General features: G+C 39.7%; 2 protein-coding genes across 4 annotated transcripts in view; one reads left to right on the top strand and one right to left on the bottom strand.

Moving 5' to 3' along the window:
* GUCY2C (guanylate cyclase 2C) overlaps positions 1-25,810 on the bottom strand; it is a 138,529-nt gene that overhangs the window by 30,055 nt on the left and 82,664 nt on the right. For all 3 annotated transcript variants that reach the window (XM_055280542.2, XM_055280543.2, XM_055280550.2), the window contains 7 exons: positions 25,444-25,555; positions 16,780-16,861; positions 12,327-12,432; positions 8,590-8,652; positions 7,622-7,693; positions 7,069-7,173; positions 905-991 (listed from right to left, as the gene is read on the bottom strand). In XM_055280542.2, coding sequence (XP_055136517.2) covers positions 905-991; positions 7,069-7,173; positions 7,622-7,693; positions 8,590-8,652; positions 12,327-12,432; positions 16,780-16,861; positions 25,444-25,555 — 627 coding nt within the window. The remainder of the gene's footprint in view (positions 1-904; positions 992-7,068; positions 7,174-7,621; positions 7,694-8,589; positions 8,653-12,326; positions 12,433-16,779; positions 16,862-25,443; positions 25,556-25,810) is intronic.
* The window catches only part of H2AJ (H2A.J histone), a 92,906-nt gene continuing 88,523 nt past the window's right edge, over positions 21,428-25,810 (top strand). The window contains exons 1-2 of the mRNA XM_063639648.1: positions 21,428-21,495; positions 21,657-21,812. The gene's annotated coding sequence lies outside the window, so the exon portion shown is untranslated. The remainder of the gene's footprint in view (positions 21,496-21,656; positions 21,813-25,810) is intronic.

The raw sequence follows: 25,810 nt of genomic DNA, 5'->3' as shown, positions 1-25,810 counted from the left end.
CAGAGTGAGACCCTGTCTCAAAAAATAAAAAAATAAAAAAAGAGGAAGCCTGTTTTTGGCTGATGTGCTTCTCTCTTGTGGTTAGAGGGTGTCTCAGCCGAAGCTGGTTTTCAGCCTGGATCATAGGAGTGAAATGTGTGTGGCAAATCAATTTTCATAACACATTTTTCAAACTGATTCTGAACCCATATAACTTTCAGGTGAGTTAAGACTGTATCAAACAGCTCCCTCTCACAACCAACTTGTCTTCATTCTTGAACGAGGCCCTGGTTACTGGTGTCCACTCTGTTTTCCTATCACATCTGAAAATATACATGTCCACATTTATTATTGATTCCTGCAAGATGGTTTCCTGTACTTAATATTTTCTCTCATAAAGTTGAGGATTCAGTTGTCTTTTTTTTTTTTTTTTTTTAATGGAGTCTCACTCTGTCACCCAGGCTGGAGTGCAATGGCTCCATCTCGGCTCACAGCAACCTCCATCTCCTGGGTTCAAGCAATTCTCCTGCCTCAGCCTCCCAAAGTGCTGGGATTACAGGCTTGAGCCACCGTGCCCAGCCCGGTTGTCTTTCTTGTAGTTTTATATGATTTTGATTTCTGAAAAATCTATGAAACTGCGTGCCTCACACCCAGACTACAAAGAATAAAATAAAATAATAATAACTGATATATATATATATATATATATATATATATATATATATAACATTTACTTGTACCTGGTCTTGTTATAAGCACGTGCATTATTTCACAAAATCCTCATAACCTAAAACCCTACAACCCTATGACATAGCTATTATTATCATTTTACAGATGAAGAAACCAATGCACAGAAGGCTGAATAACTTGTTAGATGTTTTCTTATATTTAATTTTCATATTTTCTGTGTGTGTGTTTCTCTTACCTTAGCAATGTCATACAAGACAGAGATCTTAAACTCCCAATCCATGAATGTGCCATCAGGGTAGGAAATTGTGTCATTTAAAACTTCCTGAATAGGAAAAAAGAAGAAGAAGAAAAGTTGTTGCAAGAAAGGGTGTTGTGGAGAGACTATTATGAAACGAATAATGATCTTCAAATTATGAAACCTTAGGATCAGGAACAAATTGGAATTCCATTGTCTGGGATTTCATGAACCTGTTTTTTTTCTTTTCTGCATAAGAAGCATTGGGTGGTTTTTGCCACCTGGATATGAGCAGGAGGTACCCATAGCATCCCAAATTTCAGTTCTTCCATCAGACAGGTGTAGAGGAATAAGCAGCAGGCGGGAAGACTGCTTAACAAGTGACTGCCCTGTGTGTTCTGTCTCATCTAAATTGGACCCATGTTTTAAAACAGGCAATTGCTATAAGAAAATTCCTTCGTTAGGCTTGTGTTTTTACTCCCATAATCAGCTATATAAATTAGCTTAATTGCTCTTTTTTTTTTTTTTTTTTTTTGGAATTTACTAAGTCCTCTGTCAATAAGAGAGATCTTGGATTTTTTTGTGAATTGTATGACCTGGAATTTTCTTTCTTTCTTTTTTTTAAATTTTGTTTTTGAGACAGAATCTTGCTCTGTTGCCCAGGCTGGCATGCAGTGGCACAACCTCAGCTCATTGCAACCTCTGCCTCCGGGGTTCCAGCGATTCTCCTGCCTTAGCCTCCTGAGTAGCTGGGATTACAGGCGCAGGCCACTACGCCCAGCTAATTTTTGTATTTTTAGTAGAGACGAGATTTCGCTACGTTGGCCAGGCTGATCTCGAACTCCTGGCCTCAAGCAATCTGCCCGCCTCAGCCTCCCAAACTGCTGGGATTACAGGCGCAAGCCACTGCGCTCCACCCATACCTGGAATTTTCGAGTCCCTATTTTAATATGATGATGGTTCTACCAAGTTGCAGGATTTTAATTAAGCTAATACATAACTGTTCTTCATGGTAGAACTCTAAATAGGCCTCTAACTGATAACAATAGTTTCTTATTTTAGGAAAAGGCCCAATTCAATTTTTAGTTTTAACTCAGGCACTGTACCAAGAATTTCCAAGGAGGGGTCTAAAGTCCTTAATCATTTCAGATAAGGCTGGTTGGGCTGTGGGTACCAGGCCAAGTTGACCGAGGGGAGTTATGGGCAGACAGACTAATTCTTTTCTATGCCTTCTCTCCCTTTAGTGCACCATTCACCCATCCTACCCTGTTCTCATCTGCCAAATTGTAAAAAGCATATTATTCTGTTTTGATGATAAAAGGAATACAAGTTTACTATAAAAAAATGTGAAAAAATTGCACAATATAAAAAAGAAGAATATAAAATTATTGCTAATTGCACCATCTAATTCTCATTCTAGTATTTTCTTTTAGTCTTCTTTAATGTAGATATGGAAAGTATATGTAATAAATATTATAAAAGTGGGATCATAATGTATATGCAGATTTATATGTTTTTGCCTGAGCAATTTTAATAGGTGACCTGCACATTTATTTTTTAAAATTGAGTCTTATCTCTAGAGCAGGGACTGTGTTAGTGCTGGGATTATAAGGGACCTGTTAGAGGGTGCACAGTCTAGTGAAGGAAACTGACACTCATAAAATAATCAGACAAATAAACATAAGATTATAACTGTGATAAGTACAAAGAAAAATTGCCTAAAATCTGGGGATTTGACCCCTAAAATCTGGGGTTTGCTATGAAGATTAAAGATGGCTTCCTTCAGGAAATGGCTGTTGAGCTGAGATCAAATGAAGGGAGGCAAGAGTTTTGGGAAGAGGGAACGGCATGAGAGAAGAAACTTTTGTGGAAGAGAGAATGAAAAGGTCCTATTATCTAAGCACCATTTTTTAAATTACCCTTCTTTAGTTATATTTGTCATATACTTAATGGTATTCTTAGCCCATATGTTTTTCTTCCATAAATCATCTGCTTGTTCATGAGCTGTCACTACACTGCCTTGATTATAATAACTTTCTGGCAAGTGGCCTCTTAATTCTCTTTTTCAAAACTGTTTGTTATTATTGCTCATATATATGTGTGTGTATATATATATATTTTTCTGATGATCTCTGTTAATTAAGCAAAGTCTTTCCTTTGATTGCAAGTTTGTTGTTTTCAGAAGAATTTATACATTTTCAGTGTGAATTTGTCGGTATAGGGTGTGGGTAAACCGGCTGTCTGTTAGCAACAGTCCTGATTTATAATATGCTTGCTGAGTACGATGTGAAATATTTCCACCTGAATGATTTCAGCTTCCAAAAGCTTAACACTGACTGGCTGGCAAATTCTTGAATAACTTAACAATAAGCTCTGAGCTAGTACCAGCCAGTTCCAGCACATCATTGATTCCTATCTAAGAACTTTTCTAAGTTCTGTTAAGATTTATTTAATGTCTTAGAAAACTTTCAGTGTTCTTAACTGATTCTTTGCATTTCATGTTGAGTATTTTCAAATAAATATTTTTGTTAAAAATATTGAGGATTTTTTGAGTTGTATTTTCTGACCAATTTGGCTAATATATATGATAGATACATTATATATGTAAATTATTTTCTATATAGTTATTTTGTTTCTAGTCATCATACAAATTTCTTATAATTTTTAGTATTTGAGGCTTTCGCATTTTCTAGGTAAATAATCATATCATCTTTATTTTTATTTATTTATTTATTTATTTATTTTTGAGATGAAGACTCGCATTGTTGCCTGGGCTGAAGTGCAATGGCAGGATCTCGGCTCATTGCAACCTCCACTTCCCAGGTTCAAGCAATTCTCCCACCTCAGCCTCCCAAGTAGCTGGGATTACAGGTGCCCGCCATCATGCCCGGCTAATTTTTTGTATTTTTAGCAGAGACGGGGTTTCACTATGTTGGCCAGGCTGGTCTCGAACTCCTGACCTCGTGTCCCACCCGCCTCTGCCTCCCAAAGTGCTGGGATTGCAGGCATGAGCCCCCGCACCCGGCCTCATCTTTAAATTAAAAAATAAAAATAAAAAATCTATTGCTTTTGTGAAAGTTGTCAAAATCAGAATGGAGTCATAAATGTTGAAAAAATCCTGACACATACAGCCAGAAAAGGCCATGAAAAAGAGGGTTGTCATGCTTGTATCCTTCATAACAAAAACTATCACAAAAGACTCTACAGAAACCTCAACCTTCCACAAAGGCCATCACAACCTCACACAAAAAAAATACTTATACAAGGACATCTGCCCAACAACTGCCTGTCCAGCCTCTGACTGGCATCATCCTTGCTACTGATCTTTGTAACACAACAATTATGTAATCCTCTTTGTTTTTTTTTCCCCTTAAAATCCTTTGTCTTCCTTTATCCCTCTGAATGTGCACATACTTTACGATGGCATATGTATTCCCATTACAATGTTCTTTTCCAAATAAATATCTTTCTTTTAGAGAGCCACTCTCTATTTGTTATTTATGTTGATACCGTCCAATAACTGTATATCTTATTTCTGTTTCATGCATTAGTGCTTTGGTTAGAACTTTCAGAAGTTAACTAATAGTACAGGGTGGGACTAGGGAGTCTTTGCATTAATACAGATGAAGTCAGTTGTTATTTTATGATAGACAGTCTTTGCAATGTTAAGGAAGTATTGTTTTATTTTTAACTCTACAAGAGTTGTTATTATGGGGGAGCTTAGGAATATTTCTGAAATGAGGTCTGAGACTTCTCTGATGTATCACCATTTAATTGCTGTTTTCCTTGTTGAGAACAGGTTGCAAATATTAAACCTGGTTTCCACTTCCCTGAGCTATGGTTTCACAGCTTCATTTCATGTGGGTCTTACTCTAATGTCATCTTGCCAGAGAAGTCTTCCATGGCTATCATATCTTAAGTAGCATAACTCAGGTATGTTTGAAAGGGGGTTATTATAAATAACAAAACAGCTTTTCTCACCCCCACCACCCAGTAAAAACAGGTTTTAGGAACTAAGAATGGAGACAAAATATATTTCTTACTGTAATATTACATTAATAACAATAGAAGAAATTATAATTCCCATAGAGAGAATACCAAATTCAGCTTAATTCTTCTAATGTTGAAGTTTAGTAAAAGTAGTTCTCATTATCTACATAAAAACTATTTTAAACTTAAACAAAAACATGAACATACTCCAAATTCATTTAATATTGAACAAAGTTAGCATGAGATTGAAACTAAAATCTATAGTTGTGAATATAGATGAAAAAATGTAATAAAATACCAGAAATGCTAAGCCAGTTGTACATACAAAAAGCATAACACAAACAATTGGATATGGTTAATTCTATGAATGGAACGATATTATTATAATGTACCAAATCAACAGGTCATAGGAGAAAAACTACATGAGCATTTTAATGGATGATGAAAGTGATCATTTTAATTGATACTGATAAAATAAATACACATTTCTAGGAATAATAATAACTATTTCAGGTCTTTCAAAATTAGAAATATTTTTCACATGAGGTCTAGACCTCATTTAATTTCAATGAGACAGAAATTTTAGGATACCAATTAATAGAGCCTGGTCAAAGGGTTTCACGTGGCTTATTATTCCCTGAAACTGATTCAGAATTGGCCTAATTAAATATTTATTTTTTTGAAACATATTTCATGATTATATTGCTTCTGAAACTTTCCCTTTTTAAAGATTACAATTTAATAGTCGTGAAGTATTTTTTCACAATTAAAACATCTTTTCACTGCTTTTTTATTCCCAATTTTGTGTACTTGCATGTTTGTTTTAAAAATAATAACTAGAAGTGAAAGGCCTGCATGTTTTAATAATTTTGTTTTTTAAGTAGCAAGTGCATTTTAAAATTCTATCCTATTTTATTTGATTTAAAATGATTGATATTTAATAGTTTCCTTTCCTTATGTTACAGTTATTCTTCTAAATTGTGCATTGGATACTTAAATTGTTTATTATTATTATTATTATTTATTTATTTTTGAGACGAAGTCTCACTCTGTTGCCAGGCTGGAGTGCAGTGGCATGATCTCAGCTCAGTTCAACCTCTGACTCCCTGGTTCAAGCGATTCTCCTGCCTCAGCCTCCTAAGTAGCTGGAATTACAGGCATGCACCACCACGCCCAGCTAATTTTTGTAATTTTAGTAGAGATGGGGTTTCGCCATGTTGGCCAAGATGGTCTTGATCTCCTGACCTCATGATCCGCCCGCCTCGGCCTCCAAAGTGCTGGCATTACAGGCGTGAGCCACCGTGCCCAGCCTTTTTATTATTTTTTAAGAACTTTTACCTTAGCACCATTTTCCTCTTTGATCTTAATTCTCCTGGCCAGCCCCCTGCTCAAGATTTCTCTACCACATTCCGTTACACTAGTCCCTCACGGGCTTGCTGTCCCTTCTGCTATAGAGCAAATGAATTCTCAAAGTGTTAAATATAGTTAATGGCTTAATGTGTCACTTTTTCCTTATACCACTGTTGCATTTCATAGGGATTAATCCAAAGAAAGAACCCTCAGATGTTAGAATAACAAGCATGAAATAATTTTTAAAAGAGATGGTAACATTTAGGGCTATGATTTTTTTTCTTGGAGGGTAGATTTGAGTTTATACCACATAGTATGAAAGCTCATATTCTCGCTTTTTTTCTTAGTTCCTCTGTTTGCTTTGGACTTCCTCAGTCCAAATACCTGACCTCATCTGGCAACTCCTGGATGATCCTCAGTCCAAGAGTGGAGAAACAATTTGGACAGCAGCAGAAGCAAGAATGATGACCAAGTCTTCCAATGCTTATTTGGTGCTATCATAATGATTATCCATTTCTCTTTTAAAACAAAAGCAAGTATTCATGCAAAATAAAATGTATTTGGAGGTAACCACTCATTTTTCCACTTCCATTCTCTGTTTACTCCCCTCCCCAAATCTATTATCTTTTTCCTGAATTTTTTTTGGCTTGTTTATAAAAACATAAGACTGATTTAAAAAATCTCGGGGATCTAGTTTGGAAAGCATGTGACCCCACCAACTTTCCCTGATTCTCTCTAATATTATTTTACTCGGTAAATATTTTAAAAGGCCTGCTGAATATTTTTATATGATTAGAAAATTGGGAATGACCATGGTTTCTTACCCGGAGGGATCCTCTCTCACAGTATTCTATCACCCCGAAGATCATGGTATCAAGTTTCACTGTGCCGTAGAACTTGGTCAGGTTGTAATAGTCAATCTGAAGCAACTAGAAGAACATGTTTGTTTACAAAGCAAATTAGGCAGAATGGGGTGCCAAAGTAAAAATTAATACGCCAGTAAAGTGTGTTTTGTTTCAGACCTTTGAGAAGATGTGTTGCTCTTAACAAATTGAATGTCAGTACCCATTGCTCATCACACATTATATCAATCTCATTCAACAGTCTTTCCTTTGTCAATAAGAGGCCTTGAATACAAACTTTACTTTCAAATAATATCAGGTCCACTTTCTAGGAAAGACTAGTAGATTTCCAGAATTTTTTACACCATCAACCTCACTTTCCAATATCCCTTGGTAGGATTTTCAGCAAGAAATATAGTCACCATCTCTTGGCCTGAGGGCTTCTCTGTCAGCGTCTCACTCCACCAGCAACCTCAGTGATTAGAAGAAATGGAGTGAAGTTATTTCTCAAGGGTTTGAAGGAAGGGATACATACCTTGTTCAATTCTATCTTCTGTTTTTCAGTGAAATTACCATCATTGTGCTTGAGATCTTTGAGAATCACTCGCTGCAAAAATCAATGAAATTTAGGAGACACTGTTGTGGTGTAACTCTTTACATGCATATTATAACAGTTTGTTTGTGTGTCTCACTAGACTGTAAACTTTTGAGAGCAGTGACAATATTTGATTGATTTTTTTTTTTTTTTTTTTAAAGACAGAGCCTTGCTCTGTTGCCCAGGCTGGAGTGCAGTAGTGCAATCTTGGCTCACTTCAACCTCCGCCTCCCGGGTTCAAGCAATTCTCGTGCCTCAGCCTCCCCAGTAGCTGGGACTACAGGCATGCACCACCATGCCCGGCTAATTTTTGTATTTTTAGGAGAAACGGGGTTTCGCCAGGCTCTTGGGCAGCTGGTCTGGAACTCCTGGCCTCAAATGATCCACCCGCCTCAGCCTCCCAAAGTCCTGGGATTACAGACATGAGCCATTGTGCCCGGCCTTTATTGATGTTCATATCCCTGGTGTCTGGTACCTGGGATATAGTAAGTTTAGTCTTGAATGTTTCTTTAAGAATGACTAAATGGAAAGAAGGCAGGCAGAAGGGAGGGAGGGAAGAAGGAAGGATGGAAATAAGATGCAAAGCTCTCATATGAGATTGTTGTATTTCTCAGCAATGAGCCAAAATATAATACTAGGGTTACCCTGGACTACTCTGAATATCTTTGATATTTAATTTTTCTTCCTACACTCCACCCTTCCCCAACATTCTATTTTCCCCAGGATTGTGAGTTTTGTAACCCTTGAAGCGGGGCCCTGCCCATCCCTGTGAAGCTCTAAGAATAGCCCCTGGGAACAGACTGGGCACTCCCACCATTGTGATGCTGACATCAGGGGCCAGGACAACGAGGGGTCGAAAGGCCCAGAGCATACTCCAGTGGAGAGTTCAGAGAAGTGGGAGAGGTCACCTTTTTGTCGTATTTGCACTGTCGTAGTCTCTGGATTGTGTCTCGTCTTTTGTCATCATCGATCTGGCACAAGAAAAGGCTAATTATTCCGGAAGCTCCATATCTCATCCTACTCACTGCCTGTCAAAGGCTGAGAGGCTCTTCCAGGTGGGCTGCATTTGTTTCCTCAATAGCATGCTGGGCAGGCAGGCTTCCAGAAAAACTGCTGTAATTGACTTGTTCCCTCTCACTAATTGAACTCCAGCAACATGTTTCCGGGTATTTACTGCTCTCATGCTTAGCTATGGGTTTCCTCCCTTCCTCTTGTGGCCCTACTTCAACCAAGGATTTCCTTTGCTCCCTTCTCCCCAACCCCGTTTTCGTGGGAATTGTTGCCTGTAGCTACAGATAGATGCTCTTGGGGAAGGATGCTGTGCATTTGAGTTGCACACTCATGCCTGAAGGCCCAAGTAGCAATGCAAATGATAAAACTGGGCCAGGTGTCTAAGGGAAGCAGTACTGTCAGCTCTGGGTTCAGCCCGAACTTGCTAAGTCATCTTATTTATCAAAAGAAGCTGGTAATAAGAATTCTTATATGCTATCTCGTGACATTTGTATGTTGGCAATTAATTTTTAAAATGTTAAATATTGAACAAAACACATGCACACACATAGGCACTCACAACTGCAGGCCAGATATGGCTCTTGGCCTTCCAGTTAATGACTTCTGGTCCAAAGACAGAGAAAAGGTTGGGAACGATTGCATCTTTCGACGTGATTCTCATAAAAACCTGAGATGTGTTATTATCTTTGTTAAAATGTACCTTACAAGGCCATTTTGAAATGCGAGTGAAATGACTCAACGTCCAAGCAAGATGCCTGGCACATTGCAGACTGAAGAATGTCAGTTATCATCATTTCATTTTCTTCTCATTTAACAAATTAAGTATAGAAGGGTTAAATGACATTAAATGTCACATAAAAAGAGAATGGCAGAACCTAGGCTTGTCTTCTTGCCTAACACTCTTTTTATTATTTCAGACCTTGACGAGATCATTTAAACTATTTGGACCTCAGTTTCTTACTGCACAATTCCAACTCATAGAAATAGCTGGGGGTTAAGTGAGACAAGGTTTGTGAAATTCTCTTGCTAGCTAAAATACTTCTCTTTAATGGCAGAACCTAGGCTTGTCTTCTTGCCTAACACTGTTTTTATTATTTCAGACCTTGACGAGATCATTTAAACTATTTGGACCTCAGTTTCTTACTGCACAATTCCAACTCATAGAAATAGCTGGGGGTTAAATGAGACAAGGTTTGTGAAATTCTCTTGCTAGCTAAAATACTTCTCTTTTTATCCTCAAATGAATGATCATCTTGATTTTTTTTTCTGTGTTACTCTATCCCTTTGACTTTCCTGATTTCTTTTGTCTGGAATCTTTGGTCTGATATTCTGACCCTTTCTGTTCTAGCAGTGGGATGTTTGACTCTCTATTATCTCATCTCTTAGTCTTGCTTCCTTATTTCTGCATTCAGTGAGTATCCAAATTTGAACCACTACCTGTCTGGTTGTAGGTATTTTCCACTCTTGCTGACTTTGGGTGACCTTGGGTTTTCTCCATGTCTACCTGACTCTTAGCACCTGATGAGCTCTCTGTACAGCCAATTTCTGATCCACCTGCTTCCCAGCCTGTCTAAAACTCAGAGTAACAATGATCACATGGTCAAAATAATTTTGAACTTCTCTCCTTTGAGTTTACTGTCCCAAAGACCTGTTTCCTTAGTCAGGTGACTCATTCATTCTGATGAATTAATAAAATCTGTACTCATAAAAATTTTGTACTGACAAGAAATGGATGAATTATACTTCTAGGAATATTTATATTTTAAGAAAATATACAGAGACACATGTTTTGGGCTTACTCAAAAAGAGAAAATATGAAGTATGGGATTTTGAGGCAGTGGGGAGGTACTTGAGTAATGACACCAAGGCTGGACTTGTGCAGAGGTAGAGCGTGTGGGAGCCCATCTGGGACAAGATGAGAGACAGAGGTGCACACGTTCCTTCTGAAAGACCCCTCTCCTCTTCCTAGTGTTATATTAAATAAGCAGGAGGCCATTGGCATGAGGCTGTCTTTGTATTATGAGTTCCTATAAACTGCAACCTAACTTAGTATACACACAAACTGAAAACTAATTAAGGAGTCTATTTTTGTAACAAATGGCTGGGTTTCGGCCAATCACGGGCAGCTAACTGAACAGACCATGCCCAAATAAAGCAAATGCCTAGCTGTAACCAATCAAGTTATTTGTGTACTTTACTTCCTTGTACAACCTATGAAAGCTCACTGTCCATGCTGCAGAGTGGAGCTTTCTGAACCTCTTTTGGTTTTGAGTGCTACACAATTCATGAATCACTTTTTGCTCAAATAAATTCTATTTCGTCTGTCCAGAGTTTTTCTTTTAACACTAGGTACTTCCAGTTTGTCATTTAGGTCAACAAATTCTGTCTTTGGAAATTCAGTAGTCTTAAGGTCATTTACACCTGACTGTGAATTACTGTTAAATTGATTTCATCCTGACACTTAGCTGAGACAGATTGGTCTTTGTGAATAGAATTTTTCTGTTGAGGTTCAGAATGCAGCAGGAGGGTCACATTGGAGCATGTCATATTTCTGAAAGAAGGGAAGATCTGGTCTTTGGATAGACATGAGGGGATCGGAGCCATTAGAGGGCAGCACGCAGGACTTGGGGAGGAGAGTCAAGAGCTGGTAGAGAGGTTCCAGAGACAAACTTAAGCCAAATGCTGTTTTATTCCTGCTGATTTTAAGCAAGGAAGCATCTCAAATCATACTACACTATCAGTGTGGCCCTACTCTGAAGGAGTCCACGAATTCCCATCCGTGGAGATCTTGGGTCTCCATATTCTCTTAATATGCTTTGGTATAAAAACTAGGATAATTATATGGTGTATGGAAGGTATTACAATCTCAGGCTTTACAGTTAGACAGACGGGGTTTAAATTGTAGCTGTGCTCCTTGAATTTCCGCCCTGCTACTTCACAGTGCTCAGGAGAAGATGAAATGGGTTAATGCATGTGGTGCATTATAAGTGCTCAGTAAGTGTTAGCTATTACTGCTTATAGTAATCTTACTCATTAGTTGTATGTGTCCCTGCACTGTTTCTTAATCTTTTGTCCTTCAGTTTCCTCATCAGCAAAATTATGATGATAAAGCTTAATTTTGGGTTCCTGTGGGGAATAGATGAGTCAGCATAGGTCCCGCATTGACTGTGCTAAATGGAGTAAGTTATTATTGGCTGCTGCTATTTCCTGGTTGAAGGTGAATGGGAGCAAATACAAGCAGAGGCCTCTTTCTTCAGGAATGAGTAAGACAAGTATTAGGCCCTTAGTATGGATAGATTAGCATACAAGGTTTAGGGGAACTCAAATGCTCCGCCCATTCCTACATCCCTTCCATGGCAAATTCCCAATATGTGTATTTCTCTTCTGGATAGGATGCAAAGAATGAGAACACACCATATCTCATCCTCTAGGGAAGTGCTCATTGGATTGACTAGTTGACACGCAGGAGAATGGAGAATCAAGGGGAAGGGAGAGAGCTGAAAATTAGAAAACATCTAAGTCTTGCTTTCTAGAACAACTATCCCTTCTTGACACGTATCCTGCAATGCTACCTAAGTCTTGTCAAATACCTGCCAAATTGCACCCATTCTTCAACAGGTAAGGTAGGCTTTACCTTCAGGCTAACATGATTGGTCTCATTGGTCTCCAGAGGAAAGATATTTTCAGGAGGAATGTGGGACCATTTTTTCTGACGAAGTTCATAATCTTTTTTATATTTTCTGTGAAAGGAATAAAACTGGTCAATAGGTTTTTATTAGTATTCACGTCATTCAGCTTCTGAAGACTGGGAGAAGTTTAGAACCCTGATATGCTCAGGTAGATGTGTGTGAGGGAAGGTAGCCCAATGACAGAACACCATGTCCTCCAAACTGAAAAGCGCTTACTGCCAGTGGAGCTGCAAGGATTTCTGATGGCTTTTATAGCAGTGGCCCTCAACCTTTTTGATGCCACGGACTGGTTTCCTGGAAGACAATGTTTCCATGGAGGTGGCAGGGGGTGGTTTCAGGATGAAACTGTTCCACCTCAGATCAGGCATTAGATTCTTATAAGGAGTGTGCAACCTGGATCCCCTGCATGCGCAGTTCACAGTAGGATTCACGCTCCTATAAGAATCTAATGCCCTGACTGATCCGACAGGAGGGGGAGCTCAGCGGTAACGCTCGCTCGCTCACCCTCTGCTCACCTCCTGCTGTGCGGTTGGTTCCTAACAGGCCATGGACTGGGGATTGGGGACCCCTGTTTCCTAGTCTTTCTTTTCTTTTCACTTCACTTTCCCAGGTTTTCCACTAATGCAGTCCTTCACGATAGTAAAGGATTTAAACTGATGACATAGAAGGAGTGAGGAAAAAATACAGGAAAAAAATGTAAAGTTGGTGACGTTGAGAGGCAAAAATGTTAATTTTTAAACCAGAGAGAATACACCAGATCCCCAAATAAGCCAGTTCCTCTTACCCATCTGTGCCTTTTCAAAAAATATGTTTAAAGAAAATGGAAAAGTACAGAGAAAATGTAACAACACCTATCTCAACCACAAAATGTTAAAAATGTATAGTTTCCTTCAGATAGTATCGGTCCCCAGATAGTGTAGGTTGCGGATTAGGCCCCCAACCCCTGGGCCATGGACTGGTACTGGTCCGTGGCCTGTTAGGAACCAAGCTGCACAGCAGGAGGTGAGAGGTCAGCATTACCACCTGAGCTCGGCCTCCTGTCACATTAATGGTGGTGTTAGATTCTCACAGGACCGCGAACCCTATTGAGAACTGTACACGTGAGGGATCCAGGTTGTGCACTCCTTATCCTTATGAGAATCTAACTAATACCTGATGATCTGAGGTGGAACAGTTTCATCCCGAAACTCCCCCCACCCCCAAAAATTGTTTTCCACGAAACCAGTCCCTGGTGTCAAAAGGTCGGGGACTGCTGGTATAGATGAAGCAGAATTCTTGGGCTATAGAGGATGTACACTTTCAACTTTACAGATATCACCAAATTGCTTCCCAAAGCAGTGGTTATCAATTAATTTACCTTCTTATCTTGAGAATTCCCATTTTCTATATTCTTGTCAACATTTGGTATTGATAAACTTATTTTAACCTAATGATGAAGGCGAAACAGTGTTTCATTATTGCATTACTTTGCATTTTCTTGATTACAAGTGATATTATCCTTTCAAATATTTTCTAGCTATTTGATAGAGTATATAGACTCAGAATTATATAGAATTATGTATTTATAATTTTGCTTATTTTTTCCTAGTGTGTATCTTTTTCTTATCCTTGTTAACTTACATAAGTTCTTAATATATTTTGAAAAATAAATCCTTTGTCCTTTTGTTTTTCAAATACCTTTTCCTAGTTTATTACTTCTTTTAACTTTGTTTTACAGAAAGTTTTGATTGTTATTATGGTCATGTTTATGTATTTTTTCTTTGAATTTTCCTTTTTGATCTTGACTGAGAAGTACTTTCCTAAGCTGAGATCATAAAGTCATTTTTATTGGACAAGAACAGTGGGTCACACCTATAATCCCAGCACATTGGGAGGCCAAGGCGGGTGGATCACTTGAGGTCAGGAGTTGAGACCAGGCTGGCCAATGTGGTGAAACCCTATCTCTACTAAAAATACAAAAGTTAGCCAGGTGTGGTGGTACACGCCTGTAATTGCACCTACTAGTGAGGCCAAGGCACGAGAATTGCTTGAACCCAGGAGGTGGAGGTTGCAGTGAGCCAAGATGGCACCACTGCACTCCAGCCTGAGTGACAGAGTGAGACTTGGTCTCAAAAAAATAAAAATAATTTTAAAAGGTCATTTTTGTTAATTTATTCTAAGTTTTGAAGTTTGATTTTCACATAATCAAACATTTAAAACATTTAAAACTCCACATAAACTATGCATTAACATTTAAAACTCCACATAGACTAAACTGTGTCTTTGTGTATTATTTTAGATATATAATAATAATAAAATACAACATAATAATAAAAATAAATATTTTCGTTTATATAGTGCTTATTATATGGTAGTTAGTGTGCATGTTCCATTTCTAATCCCTACAACAGCTCAGATGAAGAAATTGAAGCAAGTTACCTATTTTAATTTTGTTTTTTACATGTGGAATGCCTTCTTTACCAAAATCGTTTCTTTTTTTTTTTTTGAGATGGAGTCTCACTCTGTCACCCAGGTTGGAGTGCAGTGGTGCGATCTCGGCTTACTGCAACCTCCGCCTCCCGGGTTCAAGATTCTCTTGCCTCAGCCTCCCGAGTAGCTGGGATTAGGGGCCCCCGCCACCATGCCCAGCTAATTTTTTGTATTTTTAGTAGAAATGGGGTTTCGCCGTGTTGGCCAGGATGGTCTCGAACTCCTGACCTCATGATTCACCCACCTCGGCCTTCCAAAGTGCTGGGATTACAGGTGGGAGCCACCATGTCCGGCCACCAACATCATTTCTTAGCTGTCACATACTGTCATCTTTGTCATATTATAAGTTCTTGCTTGTATCTGATTCTGGAACTGATATTCTTTTCTATTGACCTGTTTTGTCCCTATTTGCCTTTGCTTTTTGGTTATTTGACAAACTCATACTCACCTTCTCAAGGCCATGCCTTCCTTAATGTCCCCTAAGCAGAAATGATTATTCTCTTCATATGCTTCCATCTAAGTCTAAGTATTCTTCGAGTAAATGCATGTAAAATAGCATATTACTGACCCTAAGACCTGGAGGCAAGTAGGATGAATATCAAGACCTTAAAGGCTCTTGGGTTCTCACCTCTGTACCCCGGGAGACTCTTGGGACCCAGCAGAGCCAACTGTCATTCATACTGAATTAGGGGATTTCTTAAATGGTTTGCTAGTTTTCTTGCATAGGCTGTTGTAATGGCAAACTGCATGTGTACCACCTGTCTGCCAGGCCCCCTCATGGGCATAGCATTGCACTGGCCATTAGGAAGCCCCATCTCTGCCTCCCATGTTTAGAGACAATGAGAAACCCCTGTTATTATCTTTGATCTTGTGATTTACCCCATCTTAAACTGATTCCCATTTAGACTTGCTTTTGGGGGGAAATTTTGGTTTCTTCTCACTCTTCACTAAATGGTCACCACACATTGTAGACCATCACCTATATTTCTGAGCAACACAGTTACAGGAGCCAAGCAGTGTTGTCAGATTGAAGAAAATAGTCTACTTCCTTTTCTGGAGAAAACATCAACCAGTATATGGCAGGCTGGACATTCACATGAGAAAGTATAATGACACACAGACCAAAGTGTGTAATACACAGATAAAACTGTTGTCTTGTTTAGCTAGGAAACGCAAGTGAACCTGGTAATACAATACGGTATTATAAGTTTGGCGTTTAACACATGCAGATTAGGAGGTAGTGTGGTATTTACTCACTCATTTATGTATTCAACAAATATTCTTAGTACACACAATGTCTCTGGCTAGGCATTTGGCAGACCCAAGTTGAGCAGAAAAATCATGGAACTGATGGTGAGAAGGCTTGAGCTCTAGTTCTGTCCCCACCCATTACCTGGTGATAAGATTCTAGAGAAGCCATTTGACTTTCTGGGCTCTCTTTCCTCAGGCTAAAATAGGAGATTTGGAATAAATTGTTTCTAAAACCTCTCCCAGCCTAAATATGTAATTTAATGAGCTTGATGTCTCCCACAATATACCAACATAATAAAAATAACTATTTTCATCTATATATGCTTATTATATGGTAGTTTGTATACATGTTCCATTTCTAATCCTTACAACAGCCCAGATGAAGAAATTGAAGCCAAGTTACCTGCGTAAGTTGCTAAGTAACATGCTTAAGACCACAGAACTAGTAACTCAAAGAACTGGGATTTGAGTTCAGGCATCTTTGGCTCCAAAACCCTAGTCTATTCACTCAGTAATATTCTGCCCTTCTGTCTTTGATGCAGAATGTCTTCATTATCTTAGGTCAGTCTACAGGCCTCTTTGTGAATATTCATCATCATCAACAGACAACAGACCTCTCCCACTTTCCCTCCCTGCCTCTCTGGATACCGAACACAGGCATGATAGAGGCGGCTGTACCTGAGCATCAGGAGAGCGACGAGCAGGAGCAGCACCACAGCTCCAGTGAGGGTGAAGACTGCAATCATCAGGATCTGAGGGCCTGTGGCGGAACATGCGTTAGGAAGGACCTTTGACAAGAGAGCAAAAGCATTTCCAAGATTCTAGCTGTACAATGTAATCTGGGGAAGGGAAAAGAGAACCCTTTAAAAAAATTTATCTTTTATTAATTTCTCTCTGGTAATATAAGTCCTGTGTCCCTACTCTCTGACAGCCTTGTCTGGCATTGTACCCAGGGAAAGTGGCTTAATTTTGGCCACTTTCTGGTGTCTACCTGGTGTCCTTGAAACCAATATACCTAAGAAGGGTTCATAGAGGATGAGACATGTTTTTTTTTTTTCTTTTTGAGACAGTCTCACTCTGTCATCCAGGCTGGAGTGCAGTGGCGCAGTCTTGGCTCACTGCAACCTCTGCCTCCCTGGTTCAAGTGTTTCTCCTGCTTCAGCCTCCCGAGAAGCTGGGATTACAGGCATGCGCCACCATGCCTGGCTAATTTTTATATTTTTTGTAGAGATGGGGTTTCGCCATGTTGCTGGTCATGAACTCCTGGCGTCAAGCGATCTGCTCGCCTCAGTCTCCCAAAGTGCTGGGATTACAGGCATGAGCCACCACACCCAACTGGGACAACTTGTGTTTAAATACAGAGCACATTCTGGAAGAAAAGTAAGTCAGTATAGAATATTAAGTGACAGTGTTGCATGCTGGTTCTTTCCAAGCTCTCCTGGGTTAGTGAGGGAAGTCAGTGAAGAATGGGATTTTATTTACTAGAACACTAGTGTGTGGTTGGAGCTGTATAGATGGAGTAAGTTGAGAGACTCTCAGAAGAGTAAGTGGAATCCAGAAAAATGTGGATCCAACCCAAGGAAGCACTGAAGCAGTGTCTGAGCATGCAAAGGAATACTCCTACACAGAGAAGGACAGCAACAAGAAGACTGCATGGGAAAGTCGTGGTTCATATATGCCGCAATGAATCCCTATTAGGAAGTCAGTAGGTTCAAGAAGAAAAAGTGGAATAGATTCCAAGCAATAGACAGAATGTGTAAGAAGCTGGGAAGTGATAGGAGTATGGTAAAGAAGACATGTTTCTTTTTACAGCAAGGAAAGAAAAGAGAAACTCGATCAGGAATTCTAAGGAAAAAATGTTCAAGGAAGGCATAGTCCAAAAATGAAACAAAGTAAAATGTGCCCTGACTTTGAGAATTAGGTATTAAAAAAGGAGAGAAAATCAATTTTCCTTTGTGGTACAAAAGGGAGACATTGGGGCTATATAGAAAGATGTTGGCCAGGCGTGGTGGCTCATACCTGTAATCCTAGCACTTTGGGGGGCTGAGGGGCCGATCACCTGAGGTCAGGAGTTTGAGACCAGCCTGGCCAACATGGCAAAACCCCATCTCTACTGAAAATACAAAAAATTATCTGGGCGTGGTGGTGGGTGCCTGTAATCCCAGCTATTCGGGAGGCTGAAGCAGGAGAATCGCTTGAACCCGGGAGGTGGAGGTTGTAGTGAGCCAAGATTGCACCACTGCACTCCAGCCTGGGTGACACAATGACATTCCGTCTCAAAAAAAAAAAAAAAAAAGAAAAAGAAAAAGAAATATGTTATCACTGTATACAATTTAGCTTTATATAAATAATATTCACATGATGAAAATGTTTCCTTGTTTTCAACAGGGGAAGAAACTCACACTTAGAAAAGAGAAATAAATTGACTGAAATTAACAGAATATAGATGAGTGCTGGAGTCCAGAGTAGAATCAAGTTATAGGTAAAGAACAGAGGTCTTTATTTTGGTTACCAAATAAATATTATCAACCCTGGCAAAGAAAAATATAGGAGATTTTTGGAGATGGGAAGGAGGTAGGAGAAAGAATTGTGGCCCCAACATCTTCATCTTACAAAGTGGGAGGCAAGATATTTTATATACAATTGATAGGACAACACTAGAAGCTCAAGCATATTAATTAAAATGAAAAAGGTGTTCAATAATTGTACCGACAAAAAAGATATAACTATATGGGAAGAAGTGAGAAAGAGGGCTAGTGAAGATGAGCTAAATCTTCATGTATCAATACAAAAAATTAATAGATAACTGCTAAAGCTTATAAATCAAGAAATAGAAGCATATTATTTAGATACACAAAACACTAAAAGCAGAAGTGACTGAGAGAGCAGAGATGCACAGAGGTGGGATCAGGCACATTCACTTTCCATTATGAACACATCTGCTACTGGATTTTAAAATCACGTGTGTGAATTTTTCTTTTTGTTTTTCTGAGACAGAGTTTCGCTCTTTTTGCCCAGGCTGGAGTACAATGGCACAATCTCGACTCACCGCAACCTCCTCCCTCCAGGTTCAAAGATTCTCCTGCCTCAGCCTCCCAAGTAGCTGGGATTACAGGCACACGCCACCACGTCCAGCTAATTTTTTGTATTTTTAGTAGAGGTGGGGTTTCATCACGTTGGCCAGGCTGGTCTTGAACTCCTGACCTCAGATGATCCTCCCACCTTGGTCTCCCAAAGTGCTGGGATTACAGGCGTGAGCCACTGTGCTCAGCCATGTGTGAATTTTTCTGTGCTAAAATATAATTGATGTAGGTGCCCCGAAAAGGAGGTATTAGGACCTCTTTATGAAAGCAGAATCCTAAACCTTCACACTGTGTTCTCTATCATGGCACCATAATCTAAACTCCTGGGGGCACAGTCCATGTCCTACTTATTCATTCCTGTTCATCCTTATACTTTTGGCACCCAGCACAAGACCTGGTATGTGGTAAAGTATCAATAAAAATGGCTAATAAAAAATAATAGAAGAAAAACCTGGTCCTGGTCGTCTTATTGCCTGAGAAGAGGCAAGGAGAAGGTGCTTGGACATTAAAATACATAAATAAATTCATATAGAAAGACTCCTGTGCTATTAGGGGTCTCATGTCACATGTATTTAAAAACTGTTTTTGTTTAATCATATTATGTCCTTCTGAAATAGATGGTTTAGCTTGGGGTAAATACTAGAGCTCCTTTGTATAAGGGCTGAATTTGAAGGGTTTATGCTTTGCAAACATGTGACTTTGCCTCTATTACCTTGTTTTGTGTTCAGGGGAAATTTTCAGTGGCGAAAATGTGAACTTTGGATTTCTACTCTCATCTGGGCAGAAATAAATTCATACTTTGGAGTTGAACTTGCATTATGGGCACATTTAGCTGGTGAATTCTGTTTGTTACTACAATCACCACTTCCATCACTATCACCACCATTGCCACTCCCACCATTCTCACGCCCTAAACCCCAGACAGAAAACAGAAGTGAGTACAAGAAATACATTTTCAACGGTGTAGATAATCCCACTCACTGATCTATCAAAATTGCACATCCCCTAGACTAGAGTATAAACTGGAGGGAATATGGGGACTCCTCAGCCCACCTCAATTCTCTGCCTCCTACAGTATGAACATCTCACTGTACTAGATATAATTATAATATTTATATATAGTATTTAAATATACTATTTAAATGTAGTCATTTTTAATTAAACATGCTTTTTAGTTTTGCCTTTTAGATAAACGCACTATCACGTTCTAAATTCCAAGGCTAAGCTTCTGCTGCCTTCTGCTGGCTGCCATAGTTATCACATTCTATTTAACTCAGCTCACAATGAATGAGAGTTTATAACCTCAAGGTCATATGACATTAAGGTTGGAAAGAACCTGATAAACTTCTTGATTTAACAGGGGAAGAAACTCACACTTAGAAAAGAGAAACAAATTGACTGAAATTAACAGAATATAGATGAGTGCTGGAGTCCAGAGTAGAAATATATTCAGTTATCTCATTTTGTCATTCATTCATTCATTCATTCATTTATTCATTCCAAGGCACTGTGTTGGGGCAAGGAGATATGAATAAAGAATAAGCCCTGGGGGGGCACGGTGGCTCACACCTGTAATCCTAGCACTTTGGGAGTCCAAGGCGGGTGGATCACGAGGTCAGGAGTTCGAGACCAGCCTGGCCAACATGGTGAAACCCCGTCTCTACTAAAAATATAAAAATTAGCCGGCCGCGGTGGCAGGTGCCTGTAATCAGTTCCAGCTACTTGGGAGGCTGAGGCAGGAGAATTGCTTGAACCTGGGAGGCGGAAGTTGCAGTGAGCCGAGATCGCGCCACTGCACGCCAGGCCGGGCAGCACTGCGAGGCTCTGTCTCAAAAAAAAAAAAAAAAAGCTAAGGAAAGTTGAGATTTCAGTTAAATCTTGAAGATGAGTAGATGTTTCCCACCTCTATGGAGAAGTGATAAATTCTATTCAGAGGGAGCAGCATAAATAAGGACACAGCGGCATAAATTTGCATGACCCTTTAAGGAAGTAGGGAGGAAGCTGAGAGCATGGGGAAGGGACAGGTGAGTAAAAGATAAGAAGTAGGGAGATTACGGGCACTTTGTGCTCTATTAAGTAATTTGGACTGTATTCTGAAGGTAAAGCAGAGTTGCCAATTGACAAGTTAGCAACAGTGCAGTGACACGATTGGACTTGTGCTTTCTTTCTGGTAGCAGGATGGGTTGGACGGAAGTGGGCAGGACTAATGCAGGAAGTCAGTTGGACGTCATTGTTGTGATACAGGAAGCAGATGCTGAGGACTTGGATGAGGACGGGCACCAAATCTGCATTGTCCATTGCTATTTCCCAGGTGCTCAGAACATTGTCTGGCATTAAGTAAATATCTTTGTTAAATAAATTAAAGAACAGGGATGGTGTAATCTCCTGGTGAAATGTTTTGTTACTTAGTAGCTGTGTACACACAGATTCAAGTTCCAGTCATGCGTATCTTACGTCTATACTATTTCAAAGGTTGAGTTGCTGAAGCGGCTTCATTGTCTGGGGACATACCCAAGGTTCGTCATCTCGTGACGAGAAGATTAAGGACACAGACGCAAACACGGAGAGGGTTAAGAAGCGGAAAGTTTAACAGGCGGGGAAAGAAGAGAACAGCTCACCCGGAGAGAGGTAGGAGGGCTCTGAAGGGAAAAAACCCTGCTTGTGGTGGGAAGCAGTAGGTTACATAGGGAGGCTTGAGGAGGCGGTGTCTGATTTATACAGGGCCCAGGGGATTGGTTTGCCCAGTGTTCCATTTACATAGCCCTCGAAGAAACTGGCCCTGTCACCCTAATCTTTTATTATGCAAATGTGGCCTCTACCTGGCTTGCGCCATGACACCCACACATGTGGCTTTACTCGGCCGGCACAATGACACCCCCACACATGGCTACAAAGAAAAGGGAGGGGAACTCGCTATATTGGGTGGACCTGGCTTTTAGTACAGCTGCGGGCATTCATCTATGCAAGCTTCCAGCTTGCTTATTTATGCTTGCAGCTCAGCTTTTCAAGCTGCTTTTTGCTAGAAAAGAAATGGTTTGGAGACTGGTTTCAATTAAAAGAAAAAGTCTGGCTGGGCGCCGTGGCTCAGGCCTGTAATCTCAGCACTCTGGGAGGCCGAGGCGGGCAGATCACATGAGGTCAGGAGTTCGAGACCAGCCTGCCCAACATGGCGAAACCCCGTCTCTACTAAAAATACAAAAATTAGCCGGGCATGGCAGCAAGCACCTGTAATTCCAGCTACTCGGGAGGCTGAGGCAGGAGAATCGCTTGAATCCGGGAGGCAGAGGTTGCAGTGAGCCAAGATTGCACCACTGTACTCCAGCCTGGGTGATAGAGCCAGACAATGTCTCCAAAAAAAAAAAGAAGAGTAAGAAAAGAAAAAGCCTTACTGAGGACTCCTGTACCCTCGCTACCTGCCTAAATAATTTCTTTTTAACTCCTACATTATTGCTTCATTGGTAAAGTTTAGAGCTAAATGTGGTAAGTAACAGTTAAGTATTGAAAAGCTCTGGCTAACTGAGGTTGTTAGTTAACTGAGGCTGAAGTAAAGTTGCTCAGGATAATATAACGTCCCTGTAGGATATAGTATGAATATTTAATGTGATCTGTTTTAAGTAAGGAGAACTCTCTCAAAAAGTACTTTTTGAGAAGTTCAAAACTTTACAAATCACAGACCTATTAAATAACCAAAATACCAAAAAACTTGAAGGAAATACATTAAAAACACAAACCTAACTTTGTCACTGACAGTTATAATTAAGAAGAAAGAAAAAATAATTTGAACTCAAAAAGTTACAAAAGGAAGAAGTTGAGGGTTGCAGAAACCCATGAGAAAAGAGATATATTTCAGAAGTCAAGTTTGGTTTAAAACTAGAAAGCTCGAAGATGGTTCCAGAAATAGTTTTAAAAGCATATTAAATAAAACTCAACTTTAAAAAGCAATCATAGCAATAAATCTGAAGTCAGCTCATGATTGCTTATTGTCTAGAAGAATGCCATCTTCATTCCCTCCTCCCTCATTGCGTTAATCAGCTGCTAATATCTGTTGGATAAAAGTACAGGAATCATTTTGGACTTCATTTGACTCATGGAGTGAAAGAAAACTAGAAACGCAGGAATAGCTCTGACACAAGCAAGCCTTTCAAACCAGAAATGTTCCCTTTATATCAGATCAAACTTTCAGAGTTTCTGGCTGTAGAGTGGGGCTGGTATAAAAATATTTGTAGCTTATAATTTTTAATACTTTTTGAAAATAAGAAACTAATACAGAGTCATTGTGGAAATTTTGGAAAATTCAGAAAAATAGAATAAAGCAAACAAAATCTTCCAGGATCCCATCACTCAGAGGACACCACTCTTAACAGTTTAACATATTTCTTTCCAGTCTTATTTCTATGCATTGTTTTACAAAGTTGGAATCTCATTAAATAAGAAGCTGTACTTTTCTGTTACTTCACATCATAAGTTTTCCCATGTCATTTAACATCCTTTGTAAATAATTATTTTTAATTGGTTGCTTGATGCTCCATTTGTGAATATATCATAATTTTCTAATTTTTTTTTTTTTTTTTTTGAGGCAGAGTCTTGCTCTGTCATCCAGGCTGGAGTGCAGTGGCACAATCATGGCTCACTGCAGCCCCAACTTACTGGGCTCAAGTAATCCTCCCACCTCAGCCTCCTGAGTAGCTGGGACCACAGGTATACACCTCTATGTCTACTAATTTATATATATATATATTTTTGAGTTGGACTTGCCCTGTTCCCCAGGCTGGAGTGCAGTGGTGTGATCTCGGCTCACAACAACCTCTGACTCCTGGGTTCAAGTGATTCTCCTGCCTCAGCCTCCTGAGTAGCTAGGATTACAGGCACGCACTGTCATGCCCAGCTAATTTTTGTATTTTTAGTAGAGACGGAGTTTTACCATGTTGGTCAGGCTGGTCTTGAACTCCTGACCTCGTTATCTGCCCACTTCAGCCTCCCAAAGTGCTGGGATTACAGGCGTGAGCCACCACTCCCAGCCTTAATTTATAAATTTTTGTAGAGATGGGATCTCACTGTGTTGCCCAGGCTATCTTGAACTTCTGGCCTCAAGCAATCCTCCCACCTCGGTCTCCCAAAGTGCTGGGATTACAGGCATGAGCCACCATGCTTGGCTCTAAATAATTTTATTGATGGTGTTTCTACTTTTTTTGTTGTTTTTTAAAATCTTTGGGCTAAATATCTGTCCAGATTTAAGACTTTTTCTTAAAGATTTTTCCTAGTCACATGGAATTACCTCTCATTATGGCAAGCCCTGGCCAAGCCAGTCATGGACAGATTGTCCTGAGGCCTCGTTGCCCAGGAGATCCTGACTGGCCCTGCCTGCCGCTGATGGTCAGTGTGCAGCTTGCATGGGTGAAAGCTGGCCAAGTCATGTTAGGGCTATTCATGACATGATACGACCTAATCTTAAGTAGGTGGGTAACTATCGTTGCAACCCAAATATGTGTCCATGGAGGGAATAGGGGAGACTGAAAAGGCCAGGATCACTGGTCACCCCTCAGCCTGATATGTCAAGTATTTCTTGCTGAAATACACAACCTTTTAGCTTATTGCAGTAAAATGTAAATGGAGTAAGAATATATGTCTCTGTGCTCATTTTGCCAGTTGTCAAACCTGGTTTTCTGTGGAATAATTTATGTCAAATGGTAAGACATATTTTAAAGATAGGTATAGCTAAATTAGAGTAAGAATATTTTCTTTCTTTCCTTTTTTTTTCTTTTTTTTGAGACAGGATCTCACTCTGTTGCCCAGGCTGGAGTGCAGTAGAACAAAGATAGCTCATTGCAGCCTCGACTTCCTGGGTTCAAGTGGTCCTCCCACCTCAGCCTCCCAAGTAGCTGGGACCACAGGTGCGCACCACTATGCCTGGGTAATTTTTTTTTTTTTTTAGTATTTTTGGTAGAAACGAGGTTTCACCATGTTGCCCAGCCTGGTCTCAAACTTCTAGGCTTAAGCAGTCTTCCCGCCTTGGCCTCCCAAAGTGCTGGGATTACAGGCATAAGCCACCATGCCTGGCCAGAAATCACTGTTGAATCAGAACCATAATATCATTCATTGTGCAGGGAAGTAAAGACCACATTTACAAACCCAGCAAATCAAACTGGGACAGCAGACAAAACACAGCAAAAAGCACAGGCTAATTACATGAACAATGGACTTTACTTTTCTTACCAGGGAAACAGTGTCAGGGAGAGAACATTCATTAGGCATATCTTACCCCGGCCTGTAATATCATTAGGAAGTTTAGAGTTCTTCCAAGTGAATGTGGGGCTCATATCCACAGGATAGGTCTGATTTACGTGGGTATCATAGGTCAAAAGAACCTTGTACTGTGTCAGGGCACAAAAAAGAAAAAGGATGAACAGTAAAACATTTTAGAACAAATTGTGGTGAGATTAATGATTCTACTCAATGACACTTGATTTCCATAACACTTCTCAGTGAAAAAGGCAACTGTTAACCAGCTAGTTAGGATCGTTTACTGGTTCCCAGCATGAACACAGATATAACTTCATACGGACCGATTAGTTTCCTATTTCTTTATGCTCATACACTACACCATTAACTCCTGTCTGTCCAGCACA

The sequence above is a fragment of the Symphalangus syndactylus genome, chromosome 5 (assembly GCF_028878055.3).
Source record: "Symphalangus syndactylus isolate Jambi chromosome 5, NHGRI_mSymSyn1-v2.1_pri, whole genome shotgun sequence".
Lineage (NCBI taxonomy): Eukaryota > Metazoa > Chordata > Mammalia > Primates > Hylobatidae > Symphalangus > Symphalangus syndactylus.
The sequence above is the reverse complement of the archived record's forward strand: the minus strand, read 5'-3'. Positions and strand labels throughout refer to the sequence as shown.